This window comes from Dipodomys merriami, unplaced genomic scaffold, assembly GCF_024711535.1.
Source record: "Dipodomys merriami isolate MVZ:Mamm:240054 unplaced genomic scaffold, mDipMer1.0.p SCAF_5, whole genome shotgun sequence".
NCBI classification, from domain to species: Eukaryota; Metazoa; Chordata; class Mammalia; order Rodentia; family Heteromyidae; genus Dipodomys; species Dipodomys merriami.
Genome location: NW_027206068.1, coordinates 43,856,480 through 43,874,980, shown reverse-complemented (window position 1 = coordinate 43,874,980; position 18,501 = coordinate 43,856,480). Strand labels below are relative to the sequence as shown.

The window sequence follows — 18,501 nt, the reverse complement described above, 5'->3', positions numbered from 1 at the left end:
TTGAGCCACAGCGCCACTTCTAGTTTTCTGAGTGGTTTATTGGAGATGAGAGTCTCATGGACTTTTGTGCCAGGGCTGGCTTTGAACCGTGATCATCAGATCTCAGCCTCCTTAGTAGCCAGGATTACAGGTATGAGCCACCTGCACCTGGCTTAATGTTTTTCTCTTATCCTGTTTTCTTATTCGAAGTTCAGTTTACGATGGACCTCTTCACATCCCAAACATATATGTGATTGGTAATGTCATGTATTATTTCCATCTTACTATTTTTTAAATAAAAAAGTACATCTGATATTATTACCAATATATCAGTTTAAGACTTATTGGTCCTTTAAAAAATTCGAATTGCTTGTTGGATAATCTGAAATAGATAAGGTAGATTTTATTACTATATGCCTATTTACACTTGAAAAATATACACTTCTAAGATGTTAACTGACTTGCCCAGGGCCACCATGCATTGCATGGCTCTAAGTCCTCTTTGTGCTTCTCTGTGCTCATGCCAGCAGGAGCAAGTACTCTGAGGGTCACTGTGAGGAGTTGAGACTTTAAACAGAAATACATCTACTATAGAACAGATTCAAAACGTGTTGTGAGTTTTTACTCTTGGGAATACTTACTGGACTTTTAGCTTTATTTTAATGACAATACTACAGAACCTAAAACTAGTGTGTTTAAAGCAGCTAAAACACCACCATTCATTTCTGAAACTGTCATACTCTACTGCTTAATATCAGACTTTTAATCATGGTGGGTTTTACAGTTGTTTAATGTTTGTCTACAACAGACTAGAGTTAAAGCCAGTATACCTCACAACCTATTAAATTGTTCTGATAAACATCTCCAGTACCCCTGAGATGACCTGCTTGTGTAATTACCCAGTGGTTTAACATTTGTGGCATCTGATGCTTTGTAAGTAAGCTGTTGAGTGAGATGAACTTTTGAGGGTTGATTACCCAGAAATGTTGTGGCTTGAAGAATGCTTAAAATGGTGTCATGTCTGTATACTCATTTGTATGTTAGTAACTTTTTGCATAATTACTGTTATTGATTTATTAGGGCTTAGGGAAACCAGCATAAGGGATGAGTGGCTCACTGGTTTCAATAAAAAATGATTTTCTTAAATTTGATGAGACACCTCTTTCTTTTTTCCCTTAGGTAATGGGAACTGTGTGGTTTTAGGGAATTCCAAACTTTCCTTTGCAATTACTGATTGTATCAGTCAAGGTTCACTTGCAAAGAACAGAATCCACTCTAGCTAGTTTAAGCTGAGAGAGATTTATTACAGGGTATTAAATGGCTTATAGAATGTGTTGGGAAGGTGAAGTAACAGATTTGAGGTTGAGTTCTCAAGGATAATTTTCAGATCCTCACAGCAGAGTAGACCACCATGGGAGCAGTGGCCTGTTCCCTGTGCAGTCAGTAGACCACTGGGGGATGCCTAATGGGGATGCTTGAGGGCCATACTACCACTGATACATGAGGGTGGGAAGGTGCCTCAGGAAAACCAGACACTTCATCTGTGGTACCTGCTGGCAAAAGCAGCAGAAAGTGGTTTCAGCTTCTGAATCTTGGCTTTCAAGTCTCACCCCACTTCATCTAATTGATATCACCTGGTCATGTAGCTGCAAGGGAGTCTGGAAGTATAGTTTCACTGTCCAATATCTGCGGTACAGGAAGATGGGGGGAAGAGTGTGGGTCTCAGATGCTGAATTGTTAGGCCCCCATCCAAAGGTAGTTAGGATTACATGTTTGAGCTTAGATAAAGTAACCTTTTAATTACAATACTGGATTGGTACTCTAAACTGGGAATCTTGATTTCTATAGGCCACTGGTTGCATTGTTTTTTTTACTTGAGCTTTCCTCCAGTGCCTAGACCCTGGGTGAGTTTTAAAGTGAATACAGATTTTTCCCTCACAGTTGATGTGGAGCACTGAATGTACATTTTGAGTTGTGCTGTGGAATTCAGGGCATGTGTTCACTCTGGACTAGTACTTGCCTGGGGAAGGTTTTGCAAAGTGCCTGGCGCAGAAAACTGTTAAAGGATGATAGAGCAAAGAGTTCCTTTTGTGGACCATTTCTTTTTATTTTAAAAGAAAAATCAACTTAAAATACCTTGTATTTTTAAAAGAAACATTACTAATGGAACTAGGTGCAGTGGCTCATACTGTAATCTTAGCTATTCAGGAGACTGAGATCTGAGGATTGAGGTTTGAAGCCAGGCTAGATAGACAAGAGAAACTCTTACCTCCAGTTAACTAGCAAAATGCTGAAAGTGGAGGCGTGGCTCAAGTGTTAGAGTTCCAGACTTGAGTAAAACTAAAGGAGCATAAGAGGTTCTGAATTCAGGCTTCAGTACTAGCAGAAAAATGTTACTTATGGACCAGTATACAGAATGGGGCTCTTACTGTGGAGGAAGGACTTTTCTACTTTGAAAGGGGAGAGTTATTGGGTGTAGTTATTCAGAAGGCTGATATCTCAGGATCATATGTTCAAAGACAGCCCAGGGAAGGAAAGTCCTTCGGATAATTACTTCTAATTAAACACCAAAAAGCTGAAAGTGGTAGGGTACCATCCTTGAGTGAAAAAGTAGGAAGAATGCCCAAACCCTGATTTCAGGCCTGAGTAATGGCACGAAAAGAAAAGAGAGGGGAAATGGGAGGGAGAAGAGAAGTGGCACTTGTCTCACTTCCTTCCAGGAGTGTTCACCCCCCACCTTTCTTGGAGACCTAGAAGCCAGGGAATCCCTTTCTGAAGCTTTGAGGTCAGAAATTTCATTAATCTTGGTTAAATTGGTTAGCAGTTTTATTTTTCCCTCCTTTACTGAACAGCAAGGACATTAACCAGCAGGATTTTGAGAAAAGATTACAGATGTCTATGAGAAAAAATAGTGTTTTTGGTTACAGGTAGTCAGCTGATGTGAAAAGAGTTACCTGCCAGTCTTTGGGAATCAAGGTGACCAACCAACTTGTTTCAGGAAGATTACATCTCCCATTCCAGTGATTAGTTAATAAAATTATTCCTGACAGTGGCAGGTCAGTGAACTCTAGCAGTTCCATATGAGAGACAGAGAACCCATTGTCCAAAGATCTCAGAAGAGCCTTTGCAGGCTCATAGAAGAGATTTAGAACAATTTGCATAAATCTCCCCATGGATAACACCATGGTTCCAGTGTTGGGGTAGTTCCAGGAACCCCTCCTTGGCTGTATCATGGGGCAACGTTGTATGTGGTGAGAATTCAGTCTCATGACAGTTTTTGCCAGCAGGATTGGGTGATGGAACGCTGAATAAACCCACTGTTTGATTTCACATAAGAGCTCTTTTGTGTTGACTAGGGGCAGTCATGTTCAAGTTTGTCTTGCTTTTTTCCCACTGATGTTTTTGGACTTTGTGTCCTGGAGAATTAAGTACAACACCTATTCTGAGCTAATCTGTCAAATTTTAACTCATGGAAGGTAACCAAAGCTCCTTGCAGTTTTAGCATGTAAAGAATACTAGCCATGCCCTTGGAGACTTCTGGTTTATTAAATAAAAAGTTGGGAGAGAGCAGATGATCCTGGGCATACCTTACTTGATAGCTAGATATACATGCCTGTTCATGGTAGAACTGTGGGAAGTAATTCCCTTTGGTTCCTTAATATGATCTGCTTAACTCACTTATACTTTTTAAAGAAATATATTCCCTTGTATACGTAGCAAACTGGTTGGCCTTTAATTTTAATATTCCCTTGTGAAATGGCATAGGTTCTACTGCAGTGTAGTGAAAAATGCTAAGTGTTTACCAATCAAGTTTACTTTCTCAGTATTACTAGATATTGAGAACTTTAACTACTTACTATTTTCTTACACAGGATATTATCATTTTAGAGGCTATAGATGGAGTCACAGTCAAAATCTGGGGAATTGTTTATGCACTAGGGAAATATGGTGCTTTAAGAACAAAATTGAGATTTAATTTCTAACCTGAAGTTTATTTTTCTTTAGTATGCTAGTTTTATTTCAGCTGTGTGCTAATATAAACATTTTTTATATTTATTTCTAGGTGGCTTTAACCAAGAGAGCAGATCCATCTGAACTTAGAACAATATTTTTGAAGGTTAGTATAAAGGAATCTATTTTGTTTGTGTTCTAAAACATTAAAAGGTACTTTCAGATAACTATTATTCTGTTGTTATATTTTTAAAAAGTCCTCAGAAGTTCCTTTTGTGTATAACTTAAAGGAATCCTTTACTATTCTAATTTTTTAAAAAAATGTACAGAAAATATGTAGGTGGTCGTCTGTGATGGCAGCATGGTTTATATTTTAATGTCTTTCATTTCACATGAGGCTACATACTGAATGGGAGTTGCTGGGGGATTTAATTTTGCAACTCATTTACCTCTTCATGGTGGATTTATATAAGATGATGATAATGTTTTCTTCTACTAAGTTTAAAGCTGTTTGTAAGCATCCTTTGTTCATCCAAGTGGGATTCCCCTGTTTGTCTCTGATGTCACTGTTGTTACCATGAGAGCCTTTGTCATCTTATTACAGTGATACCTGTGAGGAAGGCTCACTGTGAATGTCATATCAGAGCACAGCAGGTATGACATCAGCTTCTTTCCTTGGTATCTCCTGCTCCTTCTACTGTATTGTAGTGGACAGTGAATGATTAGTATAATAGAAGTCCACCTAGGGAATCAAACTCTGAAGTACCTTTGTTATTTTACTGAAATTAATGTACTTAAAAAAGGAAAGACCACTTTTCTGAAGATAATGACAACAGAATATGTGTATCTTTTCTAAACATTCTGAAAAGGCAGCTGTGCCAAATGGAAAAAGGTATCAAAATATCACATGAGAAACTGGATGTGTGCTGACTGGGACGTAGAAAGTTGTTAATTCTTCAGGTTTCCATTTTCCTTCTCTAAGTTTAGATGTATTAATCAATCACTGGAGGTTCACACCTGTGAACCTAGCTACTCAGGAGGCAGATCCAGAAGATTACTGATCAAAGCTAGCCAGGCAGAAAAACTGGTGAGACTCCATTTCCAAATAATAAAAATTTGAACGGGAGGTGTGGGTCAAGTAGTGAAGCACCATCCAAGCAAGTATGAAGAAACCCTGAATTCAAACTTTAGTACTGCCAAAGTGGGGGGAAAGTATATTCAATGAAAATTGAGACCTTCATTTATGATAGACTATTTGCATAGAGTATAGGAGCCTCTGAATTCAACTCTCATCATTGTCAAAAAAGTTGACACTCTTTAGGGGATTTGAACATTGATAGGATATTGGATATTAAGGAATTGAAATTAATTGATTTTAGGCTGGATTAATAGTATATTTTTTGTGGATAATGACTTTCTGACTTTGAGAAATACATAGTCTGTATTTTACAGGTAAACAATTACAGATGAGATAATGATACCTGCACTTTCCTTTAAATAACCCAGATACTTTTAGAAATTGGAAAATAAACCATTAGATATGGTTTGAATATGTTCATAATAAAGTTAGAAAACTAGCAACAATTCAATGAGATAACTTCCAAGAAAGTGTTCAGTATCAAGTATTTAGCAAATACTTGAAATTAATTAATTCCAATACTAGAAAGAAAATGATTAAATATAGAAAGAGTTTTCAGAGGAGGAAGAAAAAGACAGATTTATAAGGTGGTTTGGGTTTTATATAAAAAAAGAATTCGTTTATAAAGTTGTTTTCTGCCTAGAAATGCCAATAAAGAATTATAGGCTCATAGCTATAATCCTAGCTACTCAGGAGGCTGAGATCTGAGGATCGTGGTTTAAAGCCATCTCAGGTAGGAAAGTTCATGAGACTATCTCCAATTAACCAGCAAAAAGCTGGAAGTGGAGCTGTGGCTCAAGTGATATTGTACCTGCTTTGAGCAAAAAAGCTAAGGGACACCTGGGTTCAAACCCCAATTTTGGCAATTCCCCCCCTCTTCCACCCCCCAAAAAAAAGTAAGGATCTTAGATGGAAAAGCATTCTTGATGACAAAATTCCAGAAAACAAAGGCATTTATTTCTTTTCTAACTGTCTGTGGCTGTGCATATGCAGCCAACCATGGTTGGGATGAAGTGTTTGAAGGACCCATAGAAAATTTTAGTGTTAGGTGTATTTAAGGTCTGTTGATATGGTGAGATGCTAATGATGGAATTCTGAAAGACATTTGCAGTGGTTGCCAAGGAGGTTAGATAAATGGATAAAAACTCTTGCTTTTGGGTCATTGAAGTTCAAGTCATAATCATTCCTTGAGTTTTCTAAATAAGATTGTGAAACATCCTTCTGACAGAAAAAGTAACAACTTAGGAGCAGGATCTTAGTAGATGGTGTGGCTTTGATGCTCATTGGTTTGTTCACAGTTTGGAGGCTCTGGTAGAGGCTGTATCCAGCTTCAGAAGCCTGTGACATCAGCTAGGCTTTGTTAAGACTTAGTTTGGAATGATACATCTTTGCCAGCTGCTAAATCCATTCCCAGTGCCAGGCAAGTCTATATTGGGGACCAAGCCTAATTAGCCAACATAGACACATGGAAGATGTGATTCCCATGTAAAGCTTTGGACAGGCCAACTATGGGTTTTCTGTGTACATGGGCCCAAGGCTGTGTGGAATCTTGAGAGAGACTTGGATCTGAGGAGATGGGTGGGGCTGGGGGCTACCTGAAGAAAACAGCTTCCACAGCTTGTAGAAGGGATTGTGGATTTGGCAAGCGTTCTCATGACCTCACTAGGCTTGGATAGTGTGGGCCCAACGCAAATCCACCTTGGCTCAGCATGAGGATTTCTTGTTTACTGTCTACTGCAGTAAGTGTTGTGGTGAAGGGGAAAAAGGGGAATGAGGCGCCATGGAGGCTGCTAGCCTGGTTGTTTTAGTGAAGGATGGATCAGCAGTCAGCATTCTGTAAATGTCTCTGCTTTGCTGCTTTCCTGTGTGTGTATTTTTCCCAGTGTGTGAATTTTTCCCAGCTTGATTTTTGTCCTAATAAAAATTCTATGTGAAATTCCCAATTGTCTTTTTCTTCAGCTGGCTAGGGAAGATCCTGTAGTTTGTGGAGGGAAAAGAGTTTTTTGCCCTTTACACTAGATGTACAAGGACAGGTAAGGGTTGTCAGCTCTGGCAGTCAGACAGAGCCATGGAACTGAGTAGGTGCGGAAAGAGGGGTCCTGGAGGACTAGAAAGAATGCATGTACATTTTTTTGTTTGAGAATTGTTGAACTCAGTTTGACCTTTTTTTGAAGATGCTTAGAAAATGTTAGGCATGGTATTAAGCATGAATATATAAAGTATATAAAGATGAATAGGTCTCCTACTCTTAAATGTCTCACCGTGTGTTGGTATAAGAAATTAAAAAGCCATGATCCATTTGATAAACATTATTATATAGCATTAGTTTACAGGAAAATGTGAGACTATGCATTCTTTTTTTTTTTTTTTTTGGTCATGGGGCTTGAACTCTGGGCCTGGGCACTGTCCTGAGCTCTTCAACTCAAGGCTAGCACTCTACCACTTGAGCCTCAGCCCCACTTCCAGCTTTTTCTGCTTATGTGGTGCTGAGGAATCAAACCCAGGGCCTCATGCATGCAAGGCAAGCATTCTACCACTGAACCACCTTCCCAGCCCCAGTGTAGGCTGTTTTGGTGAGAAATTGTAGGTAAAGTTTTTTTGTTGTTTTTTAAAAATTTTTTTTTATTGTAAAGATACTATACAGAGGGTTACAGTTACCTGAGTGAGGTAATGAGTACACTTCCTCTTGAACATTGGTAGGTAAAGTTTTATCTGGATGTGGAAGTCCAAGCGTAGGTTGTCAGTTCCATTTCTGGTATCAGTGTTGACAGGTGCATTTTGTTTACATAATGATTTCAGTGCTACTTCATGTTAATTTTAACAGATATGTAGTCTTTTATATATACACACATATATATATATATATATATATATATATATATATATATATATATATATATATATATATATATATATATATATTTCTTTTTTTTTTTTGGGTCTGGTCGTGGGGCCTGAACTCTGAGTGCTGTCCCTCAGCTCTTCAGCTCAAGGCTAGTGCTCTACCACTTGAGCCACAGCGCCACTTCCGGCTTTTTTCTTTTTGCTTATGTGGTACTGAGGAATCGAACCCAGGGCCTCAGGCATGCAAGGCAAGCGCTCTACCACTGAGCCAACTTCCCAGCCCCAGATATGTAGTCTTTATAGTTTAAAAAAACTATGAGACTACTATGAGTTAGAAACATAAGTAGAAATATAAGCAATGATATAGTGCCTCAAAGAGCTCAAATTTAAGAGACCAGATTTGCAGGTACACAGCAAGAATAAAATCTAAGTCAGAATGCATAAAGGATCCACTTGTATGGTTACAGCAGTGTTTATGAGAAACAAATGTGAGGCAGTTGCCATTGTGGGCAACAACAGTCTGGCAGACAGTTGTGTTTAAATACATATTTAAAGAATGAACCACAATCCTTTAGCCCTAAGAGGCCTTTTATCTTCCAAACCTATCTCAGTCCTTCTCCCCCCATCCATATTCCATGTTCTTTTTCTCCTCTCCCACCATGCAGAGGATTTTCGTAGTCCTTTAATCTATCTCTACTGGATTATCTTTTTAGTCCTAAGACATTTCCCAGCGTGGAAAAGAACTGTTAGTCACCCCAGCATTCTCCCATAGATACTTAGACAGCCTCGGAATATTCATTGTCTCTGGTAAACTATTGCCAAGTCATCAGAATCAGTATTGAGGATGGAGCCTGCTTGTCAAGGGTTTTGCTTGTGACTGTCTGAAAGCTCCTAGGAGACCATTATCAAGGAAGAGCAATGCTCAGGATGAATAGAATTCAGTACTGTACTACAGAAGCTTTATTCATTTTTCCATTAACACTGCCAAACTTCTACCAGCTTCATGCTGACATTCAACAAATCAAAACTTTTACTTTATCACTTTTACTTTTACTTTATTACTTTTACTTTATCACTTCAGTTAAGCACATTCACTTTTACCCTATTTGGGAGTGCCATTTGCTTTTTTTGGAGGCAAATTTTCATGAAAGCAAGTGAAGGGAAACCATACAGTGATTTAAACACAATTGATAGTAAAATGAAAGACTCACTGAGAATTTCTCCTTACTAACTGAGCTGCATAAAGCATGTGCTGGAATTTAAATGTTTGGTTTTGAATTTTTTTTGTTTTTTTTGTTTTTTGTTTTTTGGTTGTGGGGCTTGAACTCTGGGCTTGAGCGCAGCTCAAGGCGAGCACTCTACCACTGGAGCTACAGCGCACTTCCAGTTTTCTAGTGGTTTATTGGAGATAAGAATTTCACGGACTTTCCTGCCCAGGCTGGCTTTGAGCCATGATCCTCAGATCTCAGCCTCCTGAGTAGTTAGGATTACAGGCGTGAGCCACCGGTGCCCCGCTTGAATTTTTTTTCTGTTACTATCATTATTATTATTTGGGGCAATACAGATATTTGAACTTAGTAACTTAGTACTTCACACTCTGCTTTCTTACTGTATTGATTCTCTACCACTTGAGCAACACCTTCACCTCAGCTTTTTGCTGGTTACTTGGAGATGGAGTCTGATAGACTTTCCTTCCCAAGCTTGGAACTATTATCCATTGGATCGCAGCCTCTAGTTGCTAGGATTTAAGGAATTAGCCATTTATTTGTTTCTTTTTTCTTCTTTCTTTTTTTTGGGGGGGGGGTTCCACTCGTGGACTTGGGCTTGGGAGCTGTCCCTCAGCTCTTCAGCTCAGGGTTAGTGCTCTACCACTTGAGCCACAGCGCCACTTCAGGCTTTTTTCTTTTTGCTTATGTAGTGCTGAGGAATCGAACCCAGGGCCTCATGCATGCAAGGCAAGCACTCTACCACTGAGCCACCTTCCCAGCCCCATTGTTTATTTTTTACTTACTTTATTTGTCAGTCATGGGGCTTGAACTCAGGGTATGGGTACTGTCCTTGAGCTCTTTTGCTCAAGGCTAGCATTCTACCACCTTCCCAGCCCCATTGTTTATTTTTTACTTACTTACTTTATTTGTCAGTCATGGGGCTTGAACTCAGGGTATGGGTACTGTCCTTGAGCTCTTTTGCTCAAGGCTAGCATTCTACCACTTTGAGCCACAGGTCAACTTTGGTTTTCTAGTGGTTAATTGGAGAGTCTCATAGACTTTCATGCCTGGGCTGCCTTTGAACCAGGATCCTAAGATCTCAGCGTCCTGAGTAGCTAGGATTACAGGTGTGAGCCACCAATGCCTGGAGGATCGAGCCATTTATTATGAGCTTATTTATTAAGTTGTTTGACCACATTTGGTCAGACCATGTGTAATAAGCCTGCAGTTAAGCTTTCTGTATGAGAAAACATGCATCCTAAAGAGTAGGGAAGAATGATTTAGTTTGGGATCGTGGCAAAACCAATAATGGAAAAGACTGAAGTTGGAGAATCCTTACCTCTAACCACACATACATAAAAAGTACTGATTGTACTTATAGACCTACTTTATACAACCTAAGAGAACCTATGTGTGACCAAGTAGTCTTAAAATGCAGAATGTTTTTCTTAAGCATAGAAGTGTAGTAGAAGAAATTGCAAGGGAAAAATTCTATAGATTCATTTATATAAAAATATCAACCCGGAAAAATATTTGAACAAATATGATAGACAAAGGAGGGGAAGGGTCATGTTCTTACACTGTTGGTGGGAGTGTAAATTGGTACAATCTTTTTTGGAGAGTAGTGTGATAATAAGTACCAAGCGCCTTAAAGTTCCTCTCCTTTGACTCAACAATTTCTTTTTCAGGACTCTAGCTTTTGAAAATTGCCAGGAATTTGGACAAATGTTATATATAAAAATGGCTATCTTAGGTTAGGCTAATAGAATCTGAAACTGGATGTAATCTAAATGTCTGCTGGTAGGAGAAATTGTGATTTAATATATATTAATCATTACCATAAGGAAATGTACACATAACTAAATAATGGGATTGCTGTAATTAGCATTGACATAGTTTTACTTGCATGTTTTGCCTCATTTAGAAAATCAAAATATGTTCTTTCTTCTACATATCCCCCTAAACCATGTTAATTGGTAACTGAGGATTGTGGGATTACTGGGCCATCTTTCATTATGCTAATAAGTGTTAGTTGATAGCCATCAACCTCCATTAGATAGTGTGGCCAGGATCCCTAGCTGGTACTGTGAAACTGTTCATTCATTGCACTCTTGTCTCTGGTATTATAGAAAATTTATATAGTACTTACTATGTGTAGGGCATTGCTAAGGAGATCACATAGTTATCTCATTTATTTCAAGCATCAACCTAATGGAACTAGCAATACTTTTTTATACATTTTACAGATGAAAAAATCAGTGGACTAGAAAACTTGAATTTTTCAGTCTCAGAGAAAAAGACAGAAGGGGCAGGAGGAGTGGCAGGGACTGGGGGTGCGGGGAGAAGAAAGGAAAAACTGTCTTTACTAAGAAACAAGAAATCGTTTTTCTAAATTTTTATAAGCTAGATTTTTGCTTAAGCATGTTCATATTTGGGCTAGATACCTCTGTTTTAAGAAGTATCCAGTGTATGCCAGGAGCATCCTTTACCATTGAGTTAATAGCAGTGAAAATGGTTATCAGACATTTGCGAGTGTCCCCTGTGGGATATTGCCTACAGTTGAGAGCCATTGATTAGTATAAGGCTTGACAAGCTCTCTGTGTTTTTGTTTTTCTTGAAGTGAAGGGAGCTAGCTGCTATCATGAAGAATGCATTGTCATAGCTAATGTTTTATCCTTTGCGTATTTTTAGCTATTTTACATATTGATCTCATGATAATATATATATATATATATATATATAACTATATCTACCACTGTTTTTTTAACAGTATGCAAGCATTGAAAGAAATGGTGAATTTTTTATGTCTCCCAATGACTTCGTCACACGATATTTGAATATTTTTGGAGAAAGCCAGCCTAATCCAAAGACTGTGGAACTTTTAAGTGGTGTGGTGGATCAGACCAAGGATGGGTATGTTTATTTTTTATTTCCTATTTAATTTTTAAAATTCAAAACAACTTTCTTCTGCTTAATGATTTTATTAAATATATACCTTCCCATCTCCTCATAGTATTTTTCTATACCTATTGCTAATGAGACATTTTATTTATTTTTAAATTTATTGTTATTGTAAAGGTGATGTACAGAGGGGTTATAGTTATATAGTGTTTGGTGAGTATCACTGCTGTATTTGTTCACCCTTTGTCCCATCATTTCTGTACCTCCCCTCTCTACCCCCCCTCCCCGCCCTTACTCTCCCAAATACAGATAAACGAACAAACAAGACAAAAGAAAAAGAAAACAAAAACAGCAACAACAGCAGCAACAAAACCCTCTTGTTTCTATTGCCTGGAGTTCATTTTGATATATATATATATATTTAATGGGTTGTGGGGCCTGAACTCTGGGCTTGGGCTCTGTCCCTGAGCTCTTCAGCTTAAGGCTAGTGCTTTACCACTTGAGCCATGGCGTCATTTCCAGCCTTTTCTGCTTATGTTGTGCTAAGGAATTGAACCCAGGGCCTCGTGCATGCTAGGCAAGCACTCTACCACTGAGCCATCTTCCCAGCCTGATAAATACGATTTTATATGATGACCAAGTGCATGTAGCTCTTGTGCCTTTGTGATACTTTCCTAAGAATATCCTCCTTTCGCCTCACTTGTGTGAATGCCTGGAGACCTGTGTAATTTATCAGAGACATTATTTTGGAAATAAAACCTATAACCTTTCCTTTCAGTGGTCAATGGTCATTTTACCATTTTTACTTTTTTACATTAAAATTAACCACTGCAAAATGCTTTGGAGTTTTTCCTCCTGTTTTTCTGTAATTCCTGAAATTTGTGTATCTTGCCTTATTTGTAAGAATGAGGCTATGAGTTGTTTGTTTTTTTTTTTTTGGTCAGTTGTGGGGCTTGAACTCTGGGCCTGGATGCTGTCCCTGAGCTCTTCAGCTCAAGGCTAGCACTCTGCCACTTGAGCCACAGCACCACTTCTGGTTTCTGAGTGGTTTTTTTGGAGATAAGAGTCTCATGGCCTTTCCTGCCCAGGCTGGCTTTGAACCATGATCTTCATATCTCAGTCTCCTTAGTAGCTAGGATTACAGGTATGAGCCATCGGCACCCGACAAGAGTATGAATTTTGAGATGGAAAATAGCCATGTATTTTCCATTACAAATGATTTTGTAAGATCGAGGAAGGCAGAGCTTTGACACAGATCTAGGGTAGGATGAAGCACTTTGTCCAGAGACAGATTGCAATGAAGTGTCCACAAGCCAAAGAATGCCAGCAGAAGCTGAGAGAAATCCTTCAGAGGATATCTCCAGCTTTGTTGATACCTTGGTTTAGAACCTCTGACCCCGTAGGACTGAGCCAGAATGCTGTGTTAAGACACCCAGTTTGTGGTCACTTGTTTTACAACTTATTTTTAATTGACAAAAATTGAATCTATTATGGTATATAACATGATCTTTTTGAAATGAGTATCCATTGTGAAATGGCATAAATCAAGTTAGCGTATCCATTACCTCAGTAGTGCTTTTGTGTGTGTTGAGAACATCTAAAATCAGTTTACAGATTTTAAGTGTACAGTACATTTCTATTAACTATAGATACTATGTTACATAAAATTGATCTTATTTTGTTTAAATTTTTATGTTTTAGCAACATCATCCCAATAACCCTTCTTTGTGGCATTCCTTTTAACTACCATTCTCTACTTACAATGTTTTCTTTCTCTTTCTTTCTCTCTCTCTCTCTCTCTTTCTCTTTCTCTTTCTCTTTCTCTCCTTTCTCTCTCTTTCTCTTTCTCTCTTTCTCTCTTTCTTTCTCTCTTTCTTTCTTTCTTTCTTCCTTCCTTCCTTCCTTCCTTCCTTCCTTCCTTCCTTCCTTCCTTCCTTCCTTTCTCTTTCTCTCTCTCTTTCCTTCCTTCCTTCCTTTGAAACTGGATAGCCTATAATTGTGAAAACTTTTCTTTGGTCAGAGACAGCTTGATCCAGAAACCAACAACAACAATAAAAGCCTTGTGCCAGGGTTAGATTTTGTCTAATCTAGACATTTCCTGATCTGTAAACTATCTCCAGAAGGCCCTTTCTAAAAACTTCATCTAGATGTAGCTTTCAGCTGAACTGTGGGCAGGAAAGTTCAATGTCTGTCATTTCCAGCTTGTTGGCCAAGGGATCCTGTTTTCTGGAGAGCTCTTGTTTCTGCTTTTGTGATTCATGAGGCATTGACTTGCTCAGCCTTTCATGCTGGGACCTTCTTGTTGAGCACCATCCAGCAGTCATTCATTCAGCAGCTATTTGAGAGCATGGTATCTCTGTATTACTGAGGAAAAAATATGGCAAGTGGAAAAAGGCCAGTCTTTTGCCTTGAGCTTTTACTTTAGTGGAACAGGCAGGTGTTAATCAAAGAGCCATAAGTAAATGTGAGTTGATGTGATGGAGAGATGATCCAGGACTATCTGGACTACCTCTTAAGTTCTATCAACCGGGGCGCTCCCCCCTCCTCCCACGAGTGTTTGAACTTGAACTCAGGATGTTGTCCCTTAACTTTTTCCATTCAAGGTAGATGCTCTACCACTGAGTCACAGCCCCATTTCAGGCTTTTTGGTGGTTAATTAAAGGGAGATAAGAGTCTCCTGGATTTTCCCACTTGAGTTGGCTTGGAACCCCTGTCCTCACATCTCAGCCTCCTGAGCAGTTAGGATTATAAGCATGACTCAGTGGTGCTCTGAAGTCACTCAAGTCTATAGAAGATAGAGGCAGAGGGAGATCTGGACAGAGATGATGGAAAGAGTAAGAGTCTGTATACTTACAGAGAGACATGAGAGAAAATAAATAGGGGCTTCATTTCACTGAGAGGTCAGAAAAACTTCCTGTTAGCAACATTTGAGTTGTAGGATTTCAGGACAGGGTGCAGAGGACAGAATGTTACAGGAAGAGGGAACAGTAAGTGCAGGTTGCATTCTGAAGAGCAGAGGCTGGTAGACCTTCAGTATAGAAGGGCAGGACCTAGTGATGAGAGCGATAACCCTTGTAGGAGCTTGTACTTCCTGGTGAGGATTAGTAGTGTTTATCTAAAAGCAGTGGACAGGCCACAAAGGTTAATTGGAATCTGAGGATCGGCATGATTTGCCCGAATGATAACATAGTCTTTGTTAATATTCCTCCTTTTATTCCACTTGTTTTAATCAATTTAATGATAGGCTCAATCAGTAGGTCCTTAATGAAGATGAGGGCAGATTTTGAACATCCAGGGTTAGAAGCCTTTGGATAGAGTATGCATCTGAGGAAGAGAAGGAGGAGGTGGGTGGGAGAGGATATCCATGAGGAGATGGGAGGGGTCTCCAAGGCTTTCTCAGGGCCCACACTTGCTTGTGACATGGAACCTTGTAACCAAACCATGTAACCTCTATGTTTACTATTGGATTTGCTTATCTTGTGATAATAGTTTTCATTTATAATGGGATGGGTCTTTGTGTGTCATCTAAGTATAATTTTCATACATTGTCTGTAACACTTAATAAGTTTTATGCAGATCCCTTTGGACTGTGTAATCATGATTCTATTGTTCTTGGTTATAAAGTTTTCCTAGCATAGGGTACTGAGGCTAAAAACCTGTTTTTATTAGTGCCTACCCTTCAACCTGGGAAGACTAAATGGGGGTTAGAATTAGAAGGAGTATGTTTCAGGGGGCACCGAGTGTCCCCTAGAACATGTAATTGGCTTACTGTGATCCCAAATAAATTTACTAGATTGCAGTTGTCCCATAGTGTCCAGATTCCCAAAAGGATCCTATAGATACCAAAATCGGACCACACTCAAGTCCTTTAAGTAAAATGCTGTAGTATTTGCATATAGCCTATGCATGTCTTCCACTGGATGTTTTAAATTACCTCTGTATTATTTGTAACATCCAACACACATGTGAATGCTCTGTAAACTTATACTGTAAAGTCTAGGGAGTAATGACAAGAAAAATGCAGATTCATTTTTTTCAGAATACTTTCTATCTGTGCTAGATGGAATCTGTATAGATTTGAGACTCATGCATAAGAGAGGCCAGCTGTATATATTTTCCATCTCAGGTGTGCAACCCTTCCTTGGTACACTGTGAGACCTACCCGGCTATTTTGAAAGTGGGAATGTCACATCCCTGATTTGTGGTTTCCTACCAAATGGGTGATATGAACAGTATCAGAATATAGAGAATCAGTCCTGGGACAATTCCCGTTTGGATGCCTGAGGAATAAAAGTGTCAAGAAAAGAAAAGATAAAAGAATTCTGGGGTTTTACAATGTGTGACCTGTACAGGTAAAACTAAATTTCTGCTTTTTCTGTGTTTGCTTTTTCTCCTTCCGAGAAGGGGAGAAAAAAATCTCTACAGCCTTTTAAATACTTCATAAGGTGAATGAGGATATAATAAATGTTGATGCTAAAATCATCTTTATATACCTGTTTCCACTTTGTGAGGCTGTAGTGAAGAAATCCAGGCCGTGGCCACACGCTGGGAGTTAATGAGGTTTACAATTGGCAATGCTTAAAGAGTATTAGGGTAATGTATTTAAACATCATCAGTTCACAGCCTGAAATGCTCATCATCCGTCAAGTACAATCACAGATCAATAATAGATCTTTCAATTTGCTAACAACGGTAGTTTCTACATTATTAGGGTGGACAGAGATGCCTGGTAGACACCTGAAATTCAGAAACTTATAGAATTAAGCAAAGGCATCTCTTTAATTAAAAAGGAAAAAAAAAAACCTCTATAATAATCAACAGCAGTCACCTGAGAAGCTTAAATGTTCTTCATATTCATCAGACTCCCAAATTAATCTACCAAAACAAAAAGCCTCATTAACAGCTCTCATTGAATCAGTGCTATTTTATTTTTCTTTCTCTCAAGATGTCTGATTAACCCCCTTTCTTTTTGCATTACTCACTCTGTGTTAATATTTGATGTCTGAAATCATGAGGGGTGGGGGTTGTGTGCAATGTGGTGGCTAGACACTGTCTACAAGGAGTAAATTAAAAAGAATTTTTAAAAAGATTGGTATTATGTTGCTGATGCATTAGAAAATCTTTAGGAATGTGAGATGCCTGGGTTTTATTTTTCTTTTTAATTCCAGAAAGGGTTGATTAATGACTAGGTACTGATTTCACATCTCATTCATATGTACCTATCACCTTCCTTCCCAATGCCCTCTTGCTTTGTCACCCTAAGCCCTCTTTTGGAGAGTTTGCTGAAAGGGAGGGTAAGAAATGGGGGCACACGTGAAGGGGAAAGAAAGGTGAAGGGTCTTTGTAGGTGGATAGATAACATTACACATGCTAATGAGTGAAACTGGATAGAAAGTGCCAGAAACTGATAATGTAGGAAGGGAAGGGAAGGCATTCTGTTATGCTGTCTAGGAGGCTGGTCTTCTGTAAGAACGTACATTGTTATTTGTCCGGAAATGCTTTCCTCAGAGCATCCTCATTGGACCCCTAGAAGTTGCTAAGACCTTTTCAGGAGCCCAAGAGGTCATACCTGTTTACATAAAGTGCTAAAGTTCAATCTACTTTTCTTCCTTGTTGTTTTTGAACTGAGCTTTCTAAAAGCAGTGATAGGTGTTGCTGTTTCTAGAATTCATGCTGACACCTAACCTCCACAGGAATGATATCAAGAGGTGAATCTCTGTTGGGAAGGTGATTAGGTCATTTGGACTCTCCCTTCCTGGGTATCATTAGTGTCCTTTTAAAAGAGACTGAGGAAGCCTGTTCACCCCATCCACCATGTGCAGATACACACAAAGTGTCATCTATTTACTACCAGGTACTACATCTGCTAGCACTTCCATCTTGGATTTCTCAGCTTCCAGAACTGTGAGCAAGAAAGTTCTGTTGCCTAAGATCTTTTATTACAGCAGCTTGAATGGAGTAACACAGATGCCAACAGAGATACTATGAGTAGTATAGCAGCATCCTTAAATACACATTAACAGTAATTATTATTACATTTCTGTTTCAGAATATTCTTGAAGAAGCAATATGTTATTGATTTTCATTGCATTTTACTTTTCAGTACACCTCATTTTTACACTGACTAAATGGGAAATACTTAATAAGGAGAACTTTTCCTTACTGTAATATGATGGTTGTCTGAGCAAACATTTGAGTAGTTTTCATTTACTAGATGAGCTAGTCTTTTGACATGGGGTATTGCTTTTACTTTAAAGAATTAAAGTTTTCACATGGCAGCTGCTCAGTACTTAGACTTTTCTTATGTCATTGGTGATGACATCAATGCAAGTGTCTTTAATATGTGGTGCAATGAAAGGTCCCAACATTCAGAACATCTGTACAGCTTAGGACAACAGTGTTTTCCAGTTGGCCAGCGCATTATATGATAGAATCATTTATGGGTTAAAAAAAAATCTATTCAAGGTGTATAACAAAACC

The 18,501-nt window shown here is 38.7% G+C and overlaps 1 protein-coding gene across 3 annotated transcripts in view; it reads left to right on the top strand.

Annotated features, from left to right (window-relative positions):
• Positions 1 to 18,501, top strand: part of Slc25a13 (solute carrier family 25 member 13) — a 159,697-nt gene that overhangs the window by 18,694 nt on the left and 122,502 nt on the right. Inside the window, exons 2-3 of one of the 3 annotated variants that reach the window (XM_069996543.1) lie at positions 4,043 to 4,096; positions 11,891 to 12,033. In XM_069996543.1, the coding sequence (XP_069852644.1) occupies positions 4,043 to 4,096; positions 11,891 to 12,033 (197 nt within the window). Of the gene's footprint in view, positions 1 to 4,042; positions 4,097 to 4,721; positions 4,823 to 6,437; positions 6,489 to 11,890; positions 12,034 to 18,501 lie in introns of those variants that run through there. The other 2 variants (XM_069996544.1, XM_069996545.1) reach the window with 2 other exon arrangements.